The 14,661-nt window shown below is 40.7% G+C and overlaps 2 protein-coding genes across 2 annotated transcripts; both read left to right on the top strand.

Moving 5' to 3' along the window:
- The first annotated feature begins 678 nt into the window (after positions 1–678).
- LOC122662271 (pentatricopeptide repeat-containing protein At1g60770) lies at positions 679–6,947 on the top strand. Its single transcript, XM_043857853.1, has 2 exons — positions 679–905; positions 5,573–6,947. The coding sequence occupies exons 1-2, from the start codon at positions 684–686 to the stop codon at positions 6,815–6,817; spliced, it is 1,467 nt and encodes a 488-aa protein (XP_043713788.1). The 5' UTR covers positions 679–683; the 3' UTR covers positions 6,818–6,947.
- Positions 6,948–13,582: 6,635 nt separating this feature from the next.
- On the top strand, positions 13,583–14,402 carry LOC122663110 (transcription factor bHLH30-like). The gene is made up of 3 exons (XM_043858813.1): positions 13,583–13,765; positions 13,857–13,936; positions 13,973–14,402. Exons 1-3 carry the CDS (start codon positions 13,583–13,585, stop codon positions 14,400–14,402), a joined length of 693 nt encoding a protein of 230 aa, XP_043714748.1.
- The last annotated feature ends 259 nt before the right edge of the window (positions 14,403–14,661 follow it).

The raw sequence follows: 14,661 nt of genomic DNA, 5'->3' as shown, positions 1-14,661 counted from the left end.
TTAGTTTTTCAACTATGATAAAAAGGGAAATGAGAAAAGTTCTCTATGGGGAAGTGTATCGCCCACACCCGGACATAGAGGGAGGGCGAAATGACCGCCCCAACCCAGGGAAGGCGGAAGTCCCCCGGCCCCATCCCCAAGCGTGCAGGGCAACGCTCCCACATAGAGAACATCAACCCATGGGAAATTAAAAATCGTTGAAAAAAAACAAAAAAAAAAAAGGGTTAACAAGGGACGAGACCAGGCAAACCCATAGACTGGAATCCCTTTATTTCTCTCTCTCCCAAAGTCGTCACTCTCGTCTTTCAGTTTCAGGGCACGCCCCGGAACCCTAGCGGCGGATCTCCCTGTATGCTCGCAATGGCTCAGCGGCTTGTCACCGGACGTTAAGAGGTAAACCTCTGTGTTTGTGTTATTTTCCATTATTGAAATGGAATTATAAGTTGATGACTAATCTGATGCAGCAAATAATAACTCTCACTTGTTCCATAATTGATAGCTGTTGATCAGGCAAAAATTTATTGTTTTGGCCAATTCTGTTCTCACCTTGCCTATCAATAACCACATAGTTCTGACATTATTTTACATAGAGATTCCAATGCAGTTAAGTTGTTATCATCTGTAAGGGTTTTGGAGAGGACTAATTTGGAAGCAATCACTGGAAGAACTAAGAAGAAAAGAAAATGGCGCTGCGTGGTGGTAGGACAAAGAGTGTTGAGAAGCGTTCGAAGAAATACTTGGAAGAAGCCTTGTATAAAAGGTTGTTCAAAGAAGGGAGTTCAGAGACCAGTGTTCGAACCGAGCTGAATAAATTTCTGAAAGAATCCAAGAGAGTTTACAAATGGGAGGTGGGTGTTGCTGTCAAGAGGCTTCGTGAGTTGAAGAGGTACTACCCTGCTTTAAAGGTAAGATAAAAGGACTTAATTTTGGAAACATGGAATACTGTAGCGTTCGAAGTTTATTCTGCTTGACTGTTGGAGCTTTGTTTTGTTTTTATTTTGCTTTGGATGATTTTTTTTTCTCTTCTTTTGATACAAACAAAAACAAAGAGCTATTCACATTAATTTTTTTTTTATTATCTGTAAGTACTGTTTTTGTTAACTTAGATTGCCTAGCCTTAAGAGCAGCTCTAGCAGCTACCGCAATAGTACCAGTATTTTTCACAGTTAAGAGAACTCCAAAGGCCATCCGGCTTGAGAATCCTTCAGTCCACGCCTCAATTTTGCCAAACCCATGGTCCACCACATGCTGAACCCCTTGGAGAATGATTTTGACTTTCGAAACCAACATGTTCCCTGCAGAGCCACAACTTATCGAAACAGAATGAAAGTGAGAGTGACTAAGTACTACTGCAGCCCATCCTGCTGAATGGGTAATGGAATCATAGCAACCATCACATATAATAACATTGTGATCCATGCATGGTAAAAGAAGGTAATGGGTAATAGAATCATAGCAACCATCACATATTTTGCTTTGGATGATGGAGTCTTATTAGTTTGAGTTTCCCACATCGGGATGGATTCCTAATTTAAGTATATATTAGAAATCAGTAAAGGAACTGTATTTTTTTAACTTTTAACTGAAATGGCTGTTTGTAACTTCCAAAGAAGAGTAAAATGTCAGACAAATTAATGTTTATTTTTTCTTTTTTTTGGGTATTCATACTCTTCTATTTATAAGAAGGCAAATCAAAGAGGGATGGCAAGTACACCCACACCGCTTGAAGTCACGTTATCAATCTCATCTCTAATTCTTTCCAAGTTCTACCTTGTCGATTTTTTTACGTCACTGCTTGTGTGCTCCTTTGCCAAGAAGTTATGGTTTCAATTCCTTGAGGTGTTTATATGAGTTAGACTTTGCCCAATGATGTTATGGGGTTGACGTGGTTTTGGGATTTGGCTTCATTTGGGGCAAGAGGGAGGCTTCTATGGAGGGCACATTATTAGCCGGACTGTGGATCATAGGGGAGGACAGAAAACTTATTTCGTGATCAATTTGCTTCGGAGTTAGCAATCATTGAGACATTAAGGTGAGAGGGACACATAGGGCCATGGCTAATCCGTTTGTAGAGATCTTTATTTCACTTTTCTATTGACTGACTGGGAGAATGTGATTATCTTTTTCTTTCTAAGGGATAGAAAAGAGGTGCTTTGATCCTCCATTCCAGCTGGAGTACTTCAACTGAATTTTTTTTTTTGGATAGCTAAGCCCCAAGGAGAGTTGCATTCATGATCACTTAGTGGGTGAGCCTTGGCGCAATGGTTAAGTTGCGCTATTGCAACCATCAGGTTGGGGGGGGGGGGGTTTAAAAACATGGAAACATCCTCTCCACAAAGCGGGGTAAGGCTGCATACATTTGCCCCTCCCAGACCCTGCAATAGCAGAGCCTCATACATTAGGATGCTCTTTGTGTTTTTTTTTTTGTCCTTTCCAACTGAGGTTGTCCCCTTGGGGTACTTCAAAGGGGTAATTTGGGGCAATCTAGTGTTTTGGCTTCTTTTTTTTTGGGGGGGGGGGGGGGCGTGGTCATTAGATCCAGCAGTGGGACAGTCCATTTGGATATGGAATTATATAAGGGAGGAATTACTTTCGCTTTAGATGGGGTGGACTATGTGTATGCTTTGGACGGATTTCGGGTGCTTATGCTTATGGATAACCATACATCAAAGTCCAGGACCAATGGGCAAAGTTGGTTTGGAATAATCACCTCCCCCTCAGCGTCAGAAGCCAAGAAGCTGGAGGGGGGGGTTAATGTAGGAGTCCAACTAAGAACCACTCTACAGTAGGATCGATAATAGTTGCAGCAGCACGCCAAAATAGAAACTAAATCAGAATTAGTGACTTAGTGTAATGTAGTCCTAGATAGGTAGGAGACCTACAAGGAGCCAGATAACAGGATCAATAGCAAAAGGGGTTGCTGGTTCGAATGGACAGCACTAGGTTTTAGGTTAATTCTAGGGTTTAGAATGGGAATTTGGGAATGGGTCTTATATGGCTTTAATATGCAGGTTTAGGTGCTTTTATGGTATATAAATAATAGGATTTGGGAAGGTTTTAAAATTCTGCAATTCTGGACAGAATTGTGTTGTAGGTTTTGGGCTTTAATGGAGTGAAGGAATGGAGAGGGTAGAGTGGGAGTTATGAGCTGGGTTTAGGATCGAGTGTAGGGGGAAGTGTGGGGGTTGTATGCTGGAAGTTTGGTTTGAAACTGATGGACAGATCTGTAGTTATGAGGGAGTCCTAGTTAAGGTAGGAGTTGCAGGTTTAATGGAGGTTAGGGTTTGATAGATGGAGGGGAAGGATATATGTAGGAAACTAAAATTACTTACTGGTTTGATCTCCTTCAAAGGCAGCAACAGCAGCTTGAAGAAGCTTGATTGAAGAAGAAGAAGAACCTCCCGGTACTGGACAGACGCAAGGAGTCGCAGGAGTCCACCCACCCTATCCACCTTGAGATCCACAAGGATATACACTCACAAAGAGCCGTAGCAATGGCAGCAAACATAAAGCTAATTTTTATTAATCAAATTCGTATTCAATGCTGGCCTCCCTTACAAACTTATATAGAAGACTCAAAAATAGACTTAGACACTAAAAAGGAAAGGCCTAACCCTATCCCTAACCTATTAGGTAACTTAAACTGACTAGGAAACTAGAATACTAAAGGAAATAGACTCAAAACATAGCTAGACTTCTAGAGTCTTAATCCAGCCCAATTTACATCACAGGACCACTTAAGTTGTCACATGACCACTTAACCAAATCACATGATCACTTAAATTGAACCAATTGGATGCAACCAATTTGAACCGGTTCAATTAAAAAACATAAAAATAAACTAAGTATTGGGCTAATCCCGTATGCAACCTATATATCCCTAGTTTAGGCTCATTAAAGTGGCCTATTACATAGAAAACCCTTGGGATCAAAGGCCCAGCATGTATATATGCCAACCCTAGACTTATTCCTAATAAAATAAGCCCATTTGGGTGATGAATCTGCATCATAGTGAGTAAGGACCAAACCAGCAGCAGGAATGGCTCCAAAGTAGGATCGAGTGATGGGCTAGGCAAGGGTAGTTTGTGTTCCAACTATCAGCCAATTCTAATGGCTGGTTGTGAAGTTATTCAAGGCTGAAGTTTGCAGCAGATTCTGGGCAGAACTGAGATCGCAGGTGCAGCAGTCCTTCACTTGATTGTGAAAACAGCAGCAACAGTACTTGGTGATGATTGTGGATTGATTCAAGTCTTCAAAGAGTTCTCCAGCGGCAGTTTATTGCAGTCACAAGATGGCAACAACAGTAGGGGTCGATTGGAAGAACAAAAACGAAAATAGAAGGATAGATAGAAAGAGGGATAGGGATAGGAGGGGGGGGGGTAGGCTATCTCTGCCTTGGGTCTCTCACCGACAGCCATCTCAGCTGTTGAAAGGCAAATTCTTTCTCAGAATTGGAGGCAAGAATTGCTTGTAAATTTCATTAATCAATTGGTGACTCTTTCTTACAATGGGTGCCAATTTTATAGCTTAGGCAAGGTTACAAAATAGAAAGTAAGAAAATAGAAACTTCCTAAAATAAAATAGACAGTAGGAAAATAGAAGCTAATGGAAAATAGAAATTACTAAGGCTTTATAGGATCCAGCCTTCTAAATAAACAAGGAAACAAAAATAGAAACTAACCAAAATTAGAAGCTACCTAAATATGAAATAAAATAAACTTTCTAAAACTGAAAATAGAAACTAACCTATGGCAGCATTAGGATGGAAGCTTTCTCCACTTGATGGGCCCACAAGATCTTCTAAAAAGCATCCCCACACAAGGCAAATATGGGCTGTGACACTGTTCACGCAAACAGTGTTTTGGTCTTTTTTTCTTCATATTTTGATCTACATCAGGGGGGCTTATTTGTGGATTATGAGACGGGAGGCGGCTCCAAACAGACACCTTTGGTTGGTTGTGCTGTGCGGAAGCCCCAAAAGCTGTCCCAAACATGCATAATGCGTTGAGACAGGGGTTTGATAATATACTGGTTGTAGAAGATTCAACAACTACCATTTCCTAGGACTTTAGTTTCCTAGGCTTCACAGGCAAATTGCTTGCGCCGATAGATGCCAAGAAAAGCTAATGAAATCTCTTGTATCTTTTACTTGGAATCTTCTGTGGTAGGGGGAAAGTTGAGATGTTGTACAATTTCTTTACTCATCAATAAAATGCTGGGGGAAAGTTGGGGTGGTGTACCATTTCTTTATTCATCAATACAAATTTTCACTCTTACTTGTCAAAGGAAAAATAATGTTTTTTGCTTATTAAGATGTAGTACCGTACCTGGAGCAAACCATACTCATTTTACTTACAAAAGATTGCAATCTTTTCATTTTATTTTTTCTGAATTTTGCATTAAAGGATTATGATCTGCTTGTTCTTTTTTATTTTGCACAACTCTGTTGTCAACTTGTCATGATTATGCTTCCAGACCATTTGTTTCATATCTCTCGTCCTCTTTGCTTTCCATTGTTTCGGAGCTTACTAGTTTCAATTTTATACTCTTAACTTTGATTGTTGCCATGCAGCTTTCAGAAGCCATGCACAGAAGAGGCATGAACCCAACAGTCAGTGATCAAGCTATCCATCTTGATATTGTGGCTAAAGCCCAAGGTGTTGCTGCTGCAGAAAACTACTTCATAAATCTCCCTGAAGAGTCAAAAAACCACCTCTGCTATGGTGCCCTTCTTAACTGTTATTGCAAGGAGCTAAAGACAGAAAAGGCAGAAGCTCTTATGGAAAAGATGAAGGAACTTAAGTTTGCTTCAACCTCCATGGCCTACAACAGCTTGATGACCCTGTACACGAAAACTGGGCAGCCTGATAAAATCCCAGCCATAATACAGGAAATGAAGGAAAATGATATCAAGCCAGATTCTTACACATACAATGTCTGGATGAGGGCTCTTGCTGCTGTCAATGACATCTTTGGTGTTGAGAGGGTTATCGAGGAGGTGAAGGAGGATAGCTGTGTTGCTCGAGATTGGACGACATATAGCAATCTAGCCTCAATTTACATTGATGCTGGCCTGAATGAGAAGGCAGAAAAGGCGCTAAAGCAACTGGAGAAGATAAATGGACACCAGAATCTTTCTGCTTTTCAGTTCCTGATCACACTGTATGGTCGGACAGGGAATCTGATTGAGGTATATCGGGTATGGCGGTCTTTGAGGCTGGCTTTTCCAAAAACAGCAAATATAAGTTATCTGAATATGATCCAAGTCTTGGTAAAGTTAAATGATTTGCCGGGTGCTGAGAAAACTTTCCATGAATGGGAGTGTGGGTGCTCTACATATGATATCAGGATTGCCAATGCTCTAATTGGAACCTATGCCAGAGAAGGTATGCTAGATAAGGCCAAAGAGCTCCAAGAGCGAGCCAGGAGGAGAGGGGCGAAGCCTAATGCTAAGACTTGGGAGATATTTTTGAATTACTATTTGAAGAATGGAGAGATGACATTGGCCGTTGATTGTGTTGTCAATGCTATTTCTACGGGGAGAGGGGATGGTGGGAAGTGGGTCCCATCACAAGAGACCATTCATACTCTAATGGCACATTTCGAGCAGCAGAGGGATGTTGAGGGTGCAGAAGGTTTTGTTGAGATTCTGAATAAGGCTGAGGTTTCCCTTGGTAGCGAGGTGTTTGAATCTTTGATCCGGACGTATGCAGCATCTGGAAAAACAAGCCAATCGATCCGTCGCCGGTTGAAGATGGAGAGTGTTGAGGTCAGTGAGAAAACTAAGCATTTGCTCGACATAGTTTGTTTGGAGTAATTGTTGGTGAGGCAAACTAAGGATCCTCAGTTATATCCAATGAATTGTGGAAGTTTGTCTGGTGATCTTGAATATGTTGTTCGTAGGCATTCCGTGGTTGTCTTTTGATAATAAGATTTGCCTTCAATTTATTTGACTTTGATCATGTGAAGGTCAAAAGGGTTTTGAAGCACACAGTTGAATTGATTTAAACTGTTTCTAATCATAATTGGAGCTATTCATTGATTTCATTCTAATCATATACGACAGGTTTTATATGATTAAAATGAAATCATTGAATTTGAGTTGGCGTATTGTTTTTGAAGATTGTTCATCTGTTTACTATCTCAGCCCTTTAGGACAATTTGGAATGCAATTCCAGCAGGTGAAGGTTGGAGAGAACTAGTAGAGTTCAATATATCATGGAGCTAGCCTATTTGAACTGCCATGAAGGTGAATGATATGATCTTTAGTTGGGTTTCCTTGTGCTCAGCCTCTAGGGACCTCTCAAGAAGTGAGCTTTGTAGAGGTCGTTCATCATCTTTGTGCTTTGGTGCTCTACTCTTTGTTTATCCTCTGGATTTTTTCTTCTTTTCTTTTCTTTTCTTTTCCTTAGTGTTGGAAGGATAAAAAATTTCCTCCATCCACAGAGGGACGGTTCACCTACCATCCTAGGGTTCACAAACCCTTATAGGGTTTAGTATTTTCCCAAACACCCTTGCGATGTTCTCTCTTGCCTATCCGACACCCATGGTGAATCGAGTCCCATTCATTGTGGGTGTAGGAAAACTCGGTCCATTTTTTAATATTTACTTGGGGTTTTCTCCTGGTTATTTGTACATTTTAAGCTGGTTGTTTTGTGCTTGGGTTTTGTACCCTAAAGCTACATTTGTTTCAAAATAATTATTTTATATCTTTCAACCATTTATTTTTGTTGGACATGACATAGAAACACATTTGAACATGATTGAATGAGGGAACAAATCTAACTGTTTGATAGATACCAATGATCAAGATAGTGATCTGTTGTTTTTTAAAATTTTCTTATTGAATTTTGGTAAATATTTTCCTCCTTTCTAATTCTTATTTGAATTTTTGTATTGATTATTAACATATCTTATAAAATATTTTACGGTGAAACAAATGCAGCAATAAAATCTCTTGTACGGTTCTACCATGTAAATGTCATAATTTAGGGCATAAAATTGGAGCAGACCATATATGGAATCTGTCCGATTCAAATCCATTTTTTTTTATTATGGTAGCAATCAGGTTTTGAGATCCTACTGGGCCAAGCTTTTATAGTGCGCGACCTCCATGGCCAGTCAGGTCAGGACTGAGCCGTGGGGACCCTGGCTAGGTCAGGGTTTTCAAAAAATTGGTTCAACCTGGCCCTGGCCCTGTTTGCACCTCACTTGGGCTCTACCACAATCACAACAATTGGGCCCTTTCTTTTAGTTGTGTTAGATTAATAGGGCTGTGCATATACCCTCCTCCATATGTGGGTTATACAGAAAATCAAGCCATATTTTAATGGAGTTTCAGAATTCAAACATCAAAGAATTGATCATATTGTTGGTTATAGCTTAAGAATTGATCTGATCAAGCAGATATTTTGGGATATGAAATCCATTTGGCAGATGACATTTCACAAGTTGTTGATGCTCAATCAATGTATGGATCTTGACTTCTTATAGGCCCAATCTGGAGCTGTAGTGTGGGACCAATCAATCCTTTTTTTTTTTTTTAAAATTTCTTTGGTTTACAAAAACAAGCCAATATTATTGATGATCTGTTAAAACACCATAACAAACAACTAAAACATTTCCATTTTCAAACTCCATAAACCAATACTCCTTATTTTTTATTTTTTATATTTTTGTAATTGGAGAGTGTTAATAGGGGGGGGGGGGGGGATAGGGGATGGGGATAGGCACCCCTCTCCCATCCCCCCTTTTAGTTGTAGATTGTGGGTTTGTCTTAACCTTCCCTCTTAGTTTGTAGTTGACCTATGGGCCCTTGAGTAGGATAGACTTAAAAAAAAAAAAAAAAAAAAAAAAACTGTTTGAGGTGAAACCATAAAATGGCTGACCATTGTTAAATAGGCAAGAGTTTCATCTACACTTAAGATCAAAGGGTCAACCTCCACTACTGTATTGAATCCTGGGCAGTTGAGTTGCTGATTGGACTGTGTGCATATGCAGTCATTAGTCACATTCACCAAGTACTTTGGTTTCCCTTCCACCATTTGTCCTGGTTGTTTAACTTGAGAAACTCTGATGTCATCCAATGAACACTAGATAGAACCTGTAATTTTGATATGGGACGCTGTTCTTTGTGCCGCACCGCAGCTTGTGTCCAGGCACATGGAGTGGGCGCAATGATCACCCTACCCCCCTGCATAAGCTGCCCATGTGGAAATTATCGGCCTATCAACTTATGTAATTTTTGTTACAAGATCATCACTCGCATCATTGTCAAACGATTACACCCCCTTCTCCAGAAGCTTATCTCCTTCAATCAAAATGGTTTAATTAAGCTGAGACACATTCAGGACAATATTCTTATTTTCCATGAACTCTTGCATAAAATCAAATCTCAGCACCCTGGAAGAAATGGATAAATGGCTATCAAGCTTGATATGAGCAAGTCATATGATCGTATCGAATTGGGTTTGCTTCGGATCACATTATCTAACTATGGTTTTAACGCAAGATGGGTTGCACTTGTTATGTTTTGTGTGGAGCCTACCCAGCTCGCGGTCTTGCTTAATGGCACACCTCTTGATTTCTTTTCCCATCAAAAGGGAGTCAGACAGGGAGATCCCCTTTTACCTTATCATTTTGTTTTATGTACTGAGGTTTATCTACACATTTGGAGGAAGCCTCCTATTCAAGGGATAAGGCTTTTCAGAGGAGTGGAGTTCATCACTCACATGGCTTTTGCTGATGATTTAATCTTGTTTGTTTGAGCCTTGGATCCTGAAGTGAGTTATTTGATTGACACCATCAACACTTATTGCCATTTCTCTGATCAACTTCTAAACACAAATAAGACAAGAGCTCACTACAACACTAATGTCGGTTATTCTCTTAAGGACCTTTCATTCAGATTTCATGTCACCCCCACTTCTAACTGGATGTCAATTTGGGCATCCCCCTCATAGAGGGTGAGCTCAAGAAGTCACATTGTTCAAGTCTAATTTCTCAAGTTAACTCTAAACTTCAAGGATAGAAGGCAAAATATTATCCTTTTGATCTAGATTAGGAATTGTAATAGTCATGATTTGCATAGCTACATCAGGAGGCCACCAATGGAACACGACATCTGCCTTCCACAATTTGGAATTATGGTCAATTAGTTGATGAACATTATTGAGAGTATACATAGACAGAGGAAAGGTCACTGCACTGGGTCTATAGTTAGGTATCCAAAAGTTTGTCCAAGGGTTAATAGACATACCATCTACCACTTTGATGAAGAGCACTTTTAGGAGAAGGGAACAGGAATTCAAAATTGATTTCCAGCCAAACGAAGCTGTAGTAGTGACAGAAGCATGAAGAAAATCAACGTTAGGAAAGTACTTTTGTTTCATGAGCCTAACCCAAAGAGATTTCGATGGATTCAATAATTCCTACGCTTTCTTTGCAAGCATAGCTTCATTCGTTAATTTTGAGAGTTTCACATTAAAACCGCCACATCTCTTGGGTTGACAAATGGTTCTCCAACTAATGGTAGGAAGAAGAGATCTCTCTCTATTGGACCAGAAGAAAGATCAGAACTTTGAGTCAAGTTGTTGTTGTACTAATGTAGGGAGTTGAAAGCAAGACATATAATGCAAAGGGAGGGGAGAAAACCTACGACCAATGGTATTTTTTTTTGTGGCATCTACATATAACCTTCAGATTGAGTATGGCTCAAGATGGAATCGTTGTCCCTTTCAATTCGTTGTTCCCTCCAATTCCTCATATGAGGGCGATAATGATCACCCTACCCCTGCCCAAAAATCAATGCCCAAAGTAGGATCCACTTCCCCCCTAATAGAGGAATTGGAGGTGCCCGCGAATTGAAAATGATAATTATTCCTCAAGATGTGACATGTTCCTATGACACCAAAAGTCTTATTCTTCATGATAGGCTTCCAACATAAAATTTTCTTCAAAATCGAGGTAATATATAGCCTTACACTGTCATATTTGTGGTTTTCCTGCCATTGATCCGACACATCTGTTCATCCTATGTCCTGGTGCTAGTAATGTCTGGAATCAGATTCCTTCTCTCATGGTACATTTATGGATGAACCTCAGTGTGAGCTTACATCAATTAATCAATTCCTTCAATAACTCAAGTTGCTCGGATAGCAAGGTTGCTATGATCTTCAACTTATTATGACATCTTTAGCTTAATTATCTCTCTTCCATTTTCAATTTTACTACTTAAAAACTTTGAGAGATATAATCTCCAGAGCTCGGAGGTTTGCTAAAGAATTCTATTCAAAAGCTAGACCTCAGTGTGGTTCTGTTTCGAGAAATCATGTCTCTTGGGTTCCTCCCAAATTTGGCCTCATCAAAATTAATGTGAATGGTTCAAGCTTGGGTCACCCAGGTGCGAGTGGTTCTGGAAGGGATTGGCTTAGGAGATTTCTTTTTGGCATTTACACAGGTTGTGTTAATTCCAAATACAGATTTTCTATGGCGCGCTGTCCTGTCCTGCCTGTGCTGCGTAGACACAGAGCAACGTGCAATGACCGTTTTACCCCCACTCGGGTAAGACGCTCTGGTAGGGGTAAGGCGGTCAATGCACACCACCTTGTGTTTGTGCAGCATGGCAAGATGGGCAGCCCGTGCCGTAGAAGATCTGGATCCCTCTAATTTTGGCTCATTTCGAGGTTCCGAGGATCCTGTGTCACATTCACTACATCATTGAAGACTACATCCAACTTTGACACCTCTTTGATTTTGTAGTTTTCTCAGCATACCCTTAAGAGAGGGTAATGCTGTGGCTGATCTTCTTGATTCATTGGGAGCTTCTTCCGAAATTGTTCTTGGATCCAGATCATCTACTGCCAAGCTGCCTGGCAGGACCGTGCTGCCTAGACAAAGTGAGGTGCACAATGACCGCCTTACCCCCACTTGGGTAAGGCGTTCGGGCAGGGGTGAGGTGGTCATTGCGCCCCTCGTCGTGTTTGGGCAGCACGGTCCCCTGCCGGGCAGCTCAACAGTAGAGGATCCAAATTGATTGTGCTTCTCATCTACCCCAACCTTGTTATGTAATGCATTATTTTAAGATTCCTGTAATGTTTCCTTTCCTAGAGGCTTTCGCCAAAAATTTTTTTTTCATTAAAAAAAAAAAAAAAAAAAAAAAAAAAAAAAAAAAAACTCTTTAGTTCCCAATAATAATGCAGATGGATTTGCTTAACCTCTGTTATCCATGTCTGATACCATTTTATTATGATATAAGTATAACCATCCTAATAAAAGCCATGGTCGGAGAGCCCTTTTAAGATTCCCTATTTCCTCTTTCAGCTTTTGACATGGAAGAATATAGGAAGGTATTATATGGATGTGAATGTTTATAGCTTATATCTCAAAACAAATTCCCAGTTCTTCCCATCCATTAAATTCCTCATATCTCAAAACAAATTCCCAGTTCTTCCCATCCATTAAATTCCTCAGTCCTGAACTCTGACTCCTCCTGCCCAATTTCTCCCCAGCTTTCCTATTGTCTCTTTCAAGGTCAGGCCAGGGTACTAGGCAATTGGGTCCCATTCCCATCCCAGTGTATTTGCAGATCATGAACTCTGAGGCTAACCTTAACTTTGTTACCAAACATTCAGTTTAATTAGAACAATCAGGAATTCAAAGATGGAATGGGTCCCATCATCCATTGAGCTTAATCCAATTAATGGTGGATGAGTGTTTGAACAGAGTAGTTGAAGGAGAAGTTGAAACTAAAAACAAGAAAACATGCTTTTTGGTTGATAAGAAGCTTGTCGGGCCATGATCACTGTGTCTCCTCTGCTTTACTCACAAAAGCTGTAGCGTCGCCGTATGGCACTGGAGAATGATTACGTAATGTTTGTCTCTTTTACACCTCTCTCACTCCCCTTCTTCACTATTCCTCCCTGGAAACATTCCTTCATTCCTTTCCCCTCTCTCTCTCTCCCCTTTTCACCTGAGTTTTGATTTCCTCGGTTAATACAAAGTGAATCTTATGAAGTCACTTTAGAAAAAGCTCCCCCGTAAAAAAAAAAAAGAAAAAAAAAAATTTCTTGGGTTTCATCAGTTTTAATTTCATCTCTCCACCTACCTACTCTATTGTTTGTTGCATCTTTTTCTTCTATTTGTGATCGGATTTGGTAGAGAGGATTTCGGCGAACATTGACCTTTCAGATTTGGAGGATCTTTACGTGGAGAAACAAGTCGATGTGGGTTTGATTTGTGTTTTAACCCTACTCCTTTAGGTAATCTGTATCTTCTCTGCATTTGTTTTGTTTGTCTTATTTCCCAAGTGAGAATGTGAGATATTGAGAATCAGTATTTGTTCTTACTAACTACCCATTAAAGGAAATATCTCTTCTCACAGGTCTAATAATGCTTTAGGCTTTTCTTTTGCTCAACCTTTTTGACTATTGAGGCAGAGTAGAACAGTTCTTTACTTCTTTTTATTGCTTATTTAGAGAAGAAATTGGAGTGAAGGAAGAAAATGTTTCCTTTCCCAAGCTACTATGGTTTGTTGGGTAATCTTTCAAATGGAGGGTTTGTTCAAGTTGAAGGAGGAAGATCGATGGAGATGATGCCGATGAACGATGGAATCTCTTCACTCAGTTCGAGAACAACAGTAACAGAAGCAGCAGAAGCGAAAGCTGTTGCTGCAGGTAAGAGTCACAGTGAAGCTGAGAGAAGGAGAAGGGAACGGATCAATGGTCACCTGTCCACCCTTCGAAGTCTTCTTCCCAACACAACCAAGGTATGTAACTAATAGGGGTGTTTATGTAATTTTAGTAAGGACTAATGGGGGTGTTTATGTAATTTAATTATTGGGTCACACTCAATGGCAGACGGACAAGGCATCGCTACTGGCGGAGGTAGTGAAGCACGTGAAGGATCTGAAGAAACTAGCTGATGACGTGTCATCTGAAAAGGTCAGCAGTAAGAATGACAGTGGTGGCAGTGGTATGGGTTGCAGGGAGTGGTCGTTGCCGGGCGAGGTGGACGAGCTGACGTTGGATTATTGTGATGAAGAAGCGAAACTGATTAGGGCGTCGCTTTGCTGTGAAGACCAGCCGGAGTTGCTGAGGGATCTGACGAGGGCGTTGAGGTCGGTGGAGGCGAAGGTGAGGGTGGTGAAGGCGGAGATAGGGACGGTTGGAGGGAGAACGAAGAGTGTTATTGTGGTGAAGAGAAGATCATCAGAGAGTGGGGCAGGGGAAGGGGAAGGGGAAAGGGAAGGGGAAAGGGAAGCGGAAGATGTGCTGGGAGAGCTACGGAGGGCGTTGAAGGGTGTGGTCGACAAGTCTGCTTTGTCTGCCTCGGCACAGCTAGTGTCGGGAAACAAGCGGTCTCGTGTGTCTCTATCGTCAACATCCTCATCTCCGCTGCACTGAGTTTATTATAATGAGATAAACACTATATATAGAATGAACAATGGAATGATTTTAAGTGTTTTTCTTTGGTTCCATTGATTCGATCAGATAGTGTATCTCTGGGATGGTGGGGATGGAATTCAATGGATGGGTTGTTCCTTGATGTAGAGTGTGTCCTATAGTGCTATAGAGCTAGAAGAAAGGGGGATTATGTAATGTAAATTCACATTGGTTGATTCCATGTTATTGGTCCTGGAGGGTCTTGGATTATACTTGTACA

This window comes from Telopea speciosissima, chromosome 5 (genome assembly GCF_018873765.1).
Source record: "Telopea speciosissima isolate NSW1024214 ecotype Mountain lineage chromosome 5, Tspe_v1, whole genome shotgun sequence".
Taxonomy (NCBI): domain Eukaryota; kingdom Viridiplantae; phylum Streptophyta; class Magnoliopsida; order Proteales; family Proteaceae; genus Telopea; species Telopea speciosissima.
This window is presented reverse-complemented; position numbering and strand designations above follow the sequence as displayed.

Coding starts and splice junctions, on each gene's coding strand:
- LOC122662271 (XM_043857853.1), top strand. CDS start 684: ATGGCGCTGCGTGGTGGTAGGACAAAGAGTGTTGAGAAGCGTTCGAAG. Junction 906..5,572: donor GGTACTACCCTGCTTTAAAG/GTAAGATAAAAG, acceptor GTTGCCATGCAG/CTTTCAGAAGCCATGCACAG.
- LOC122663110 (XM_043858813.1), top strand. CDS start 13,583: ATGGAGATGATGCCGATGAACGATGGAATCTCTTCACTCAGTTCGAGA. Junction 13,766..13,856: donor TTCTTCCCAACACAACCAAG/GTATGTAACTAA, acceptor ACTCAATGGCAG/ACGGACAAGGCATCGCTACT. Junction 13,937..13,972: donor GCTGATGACGTGTCATCTGA/AAAGGTCAGCAG, acceptor TGGTGGCAGTGG/TATGGGTTGCAGGGAGTGGT.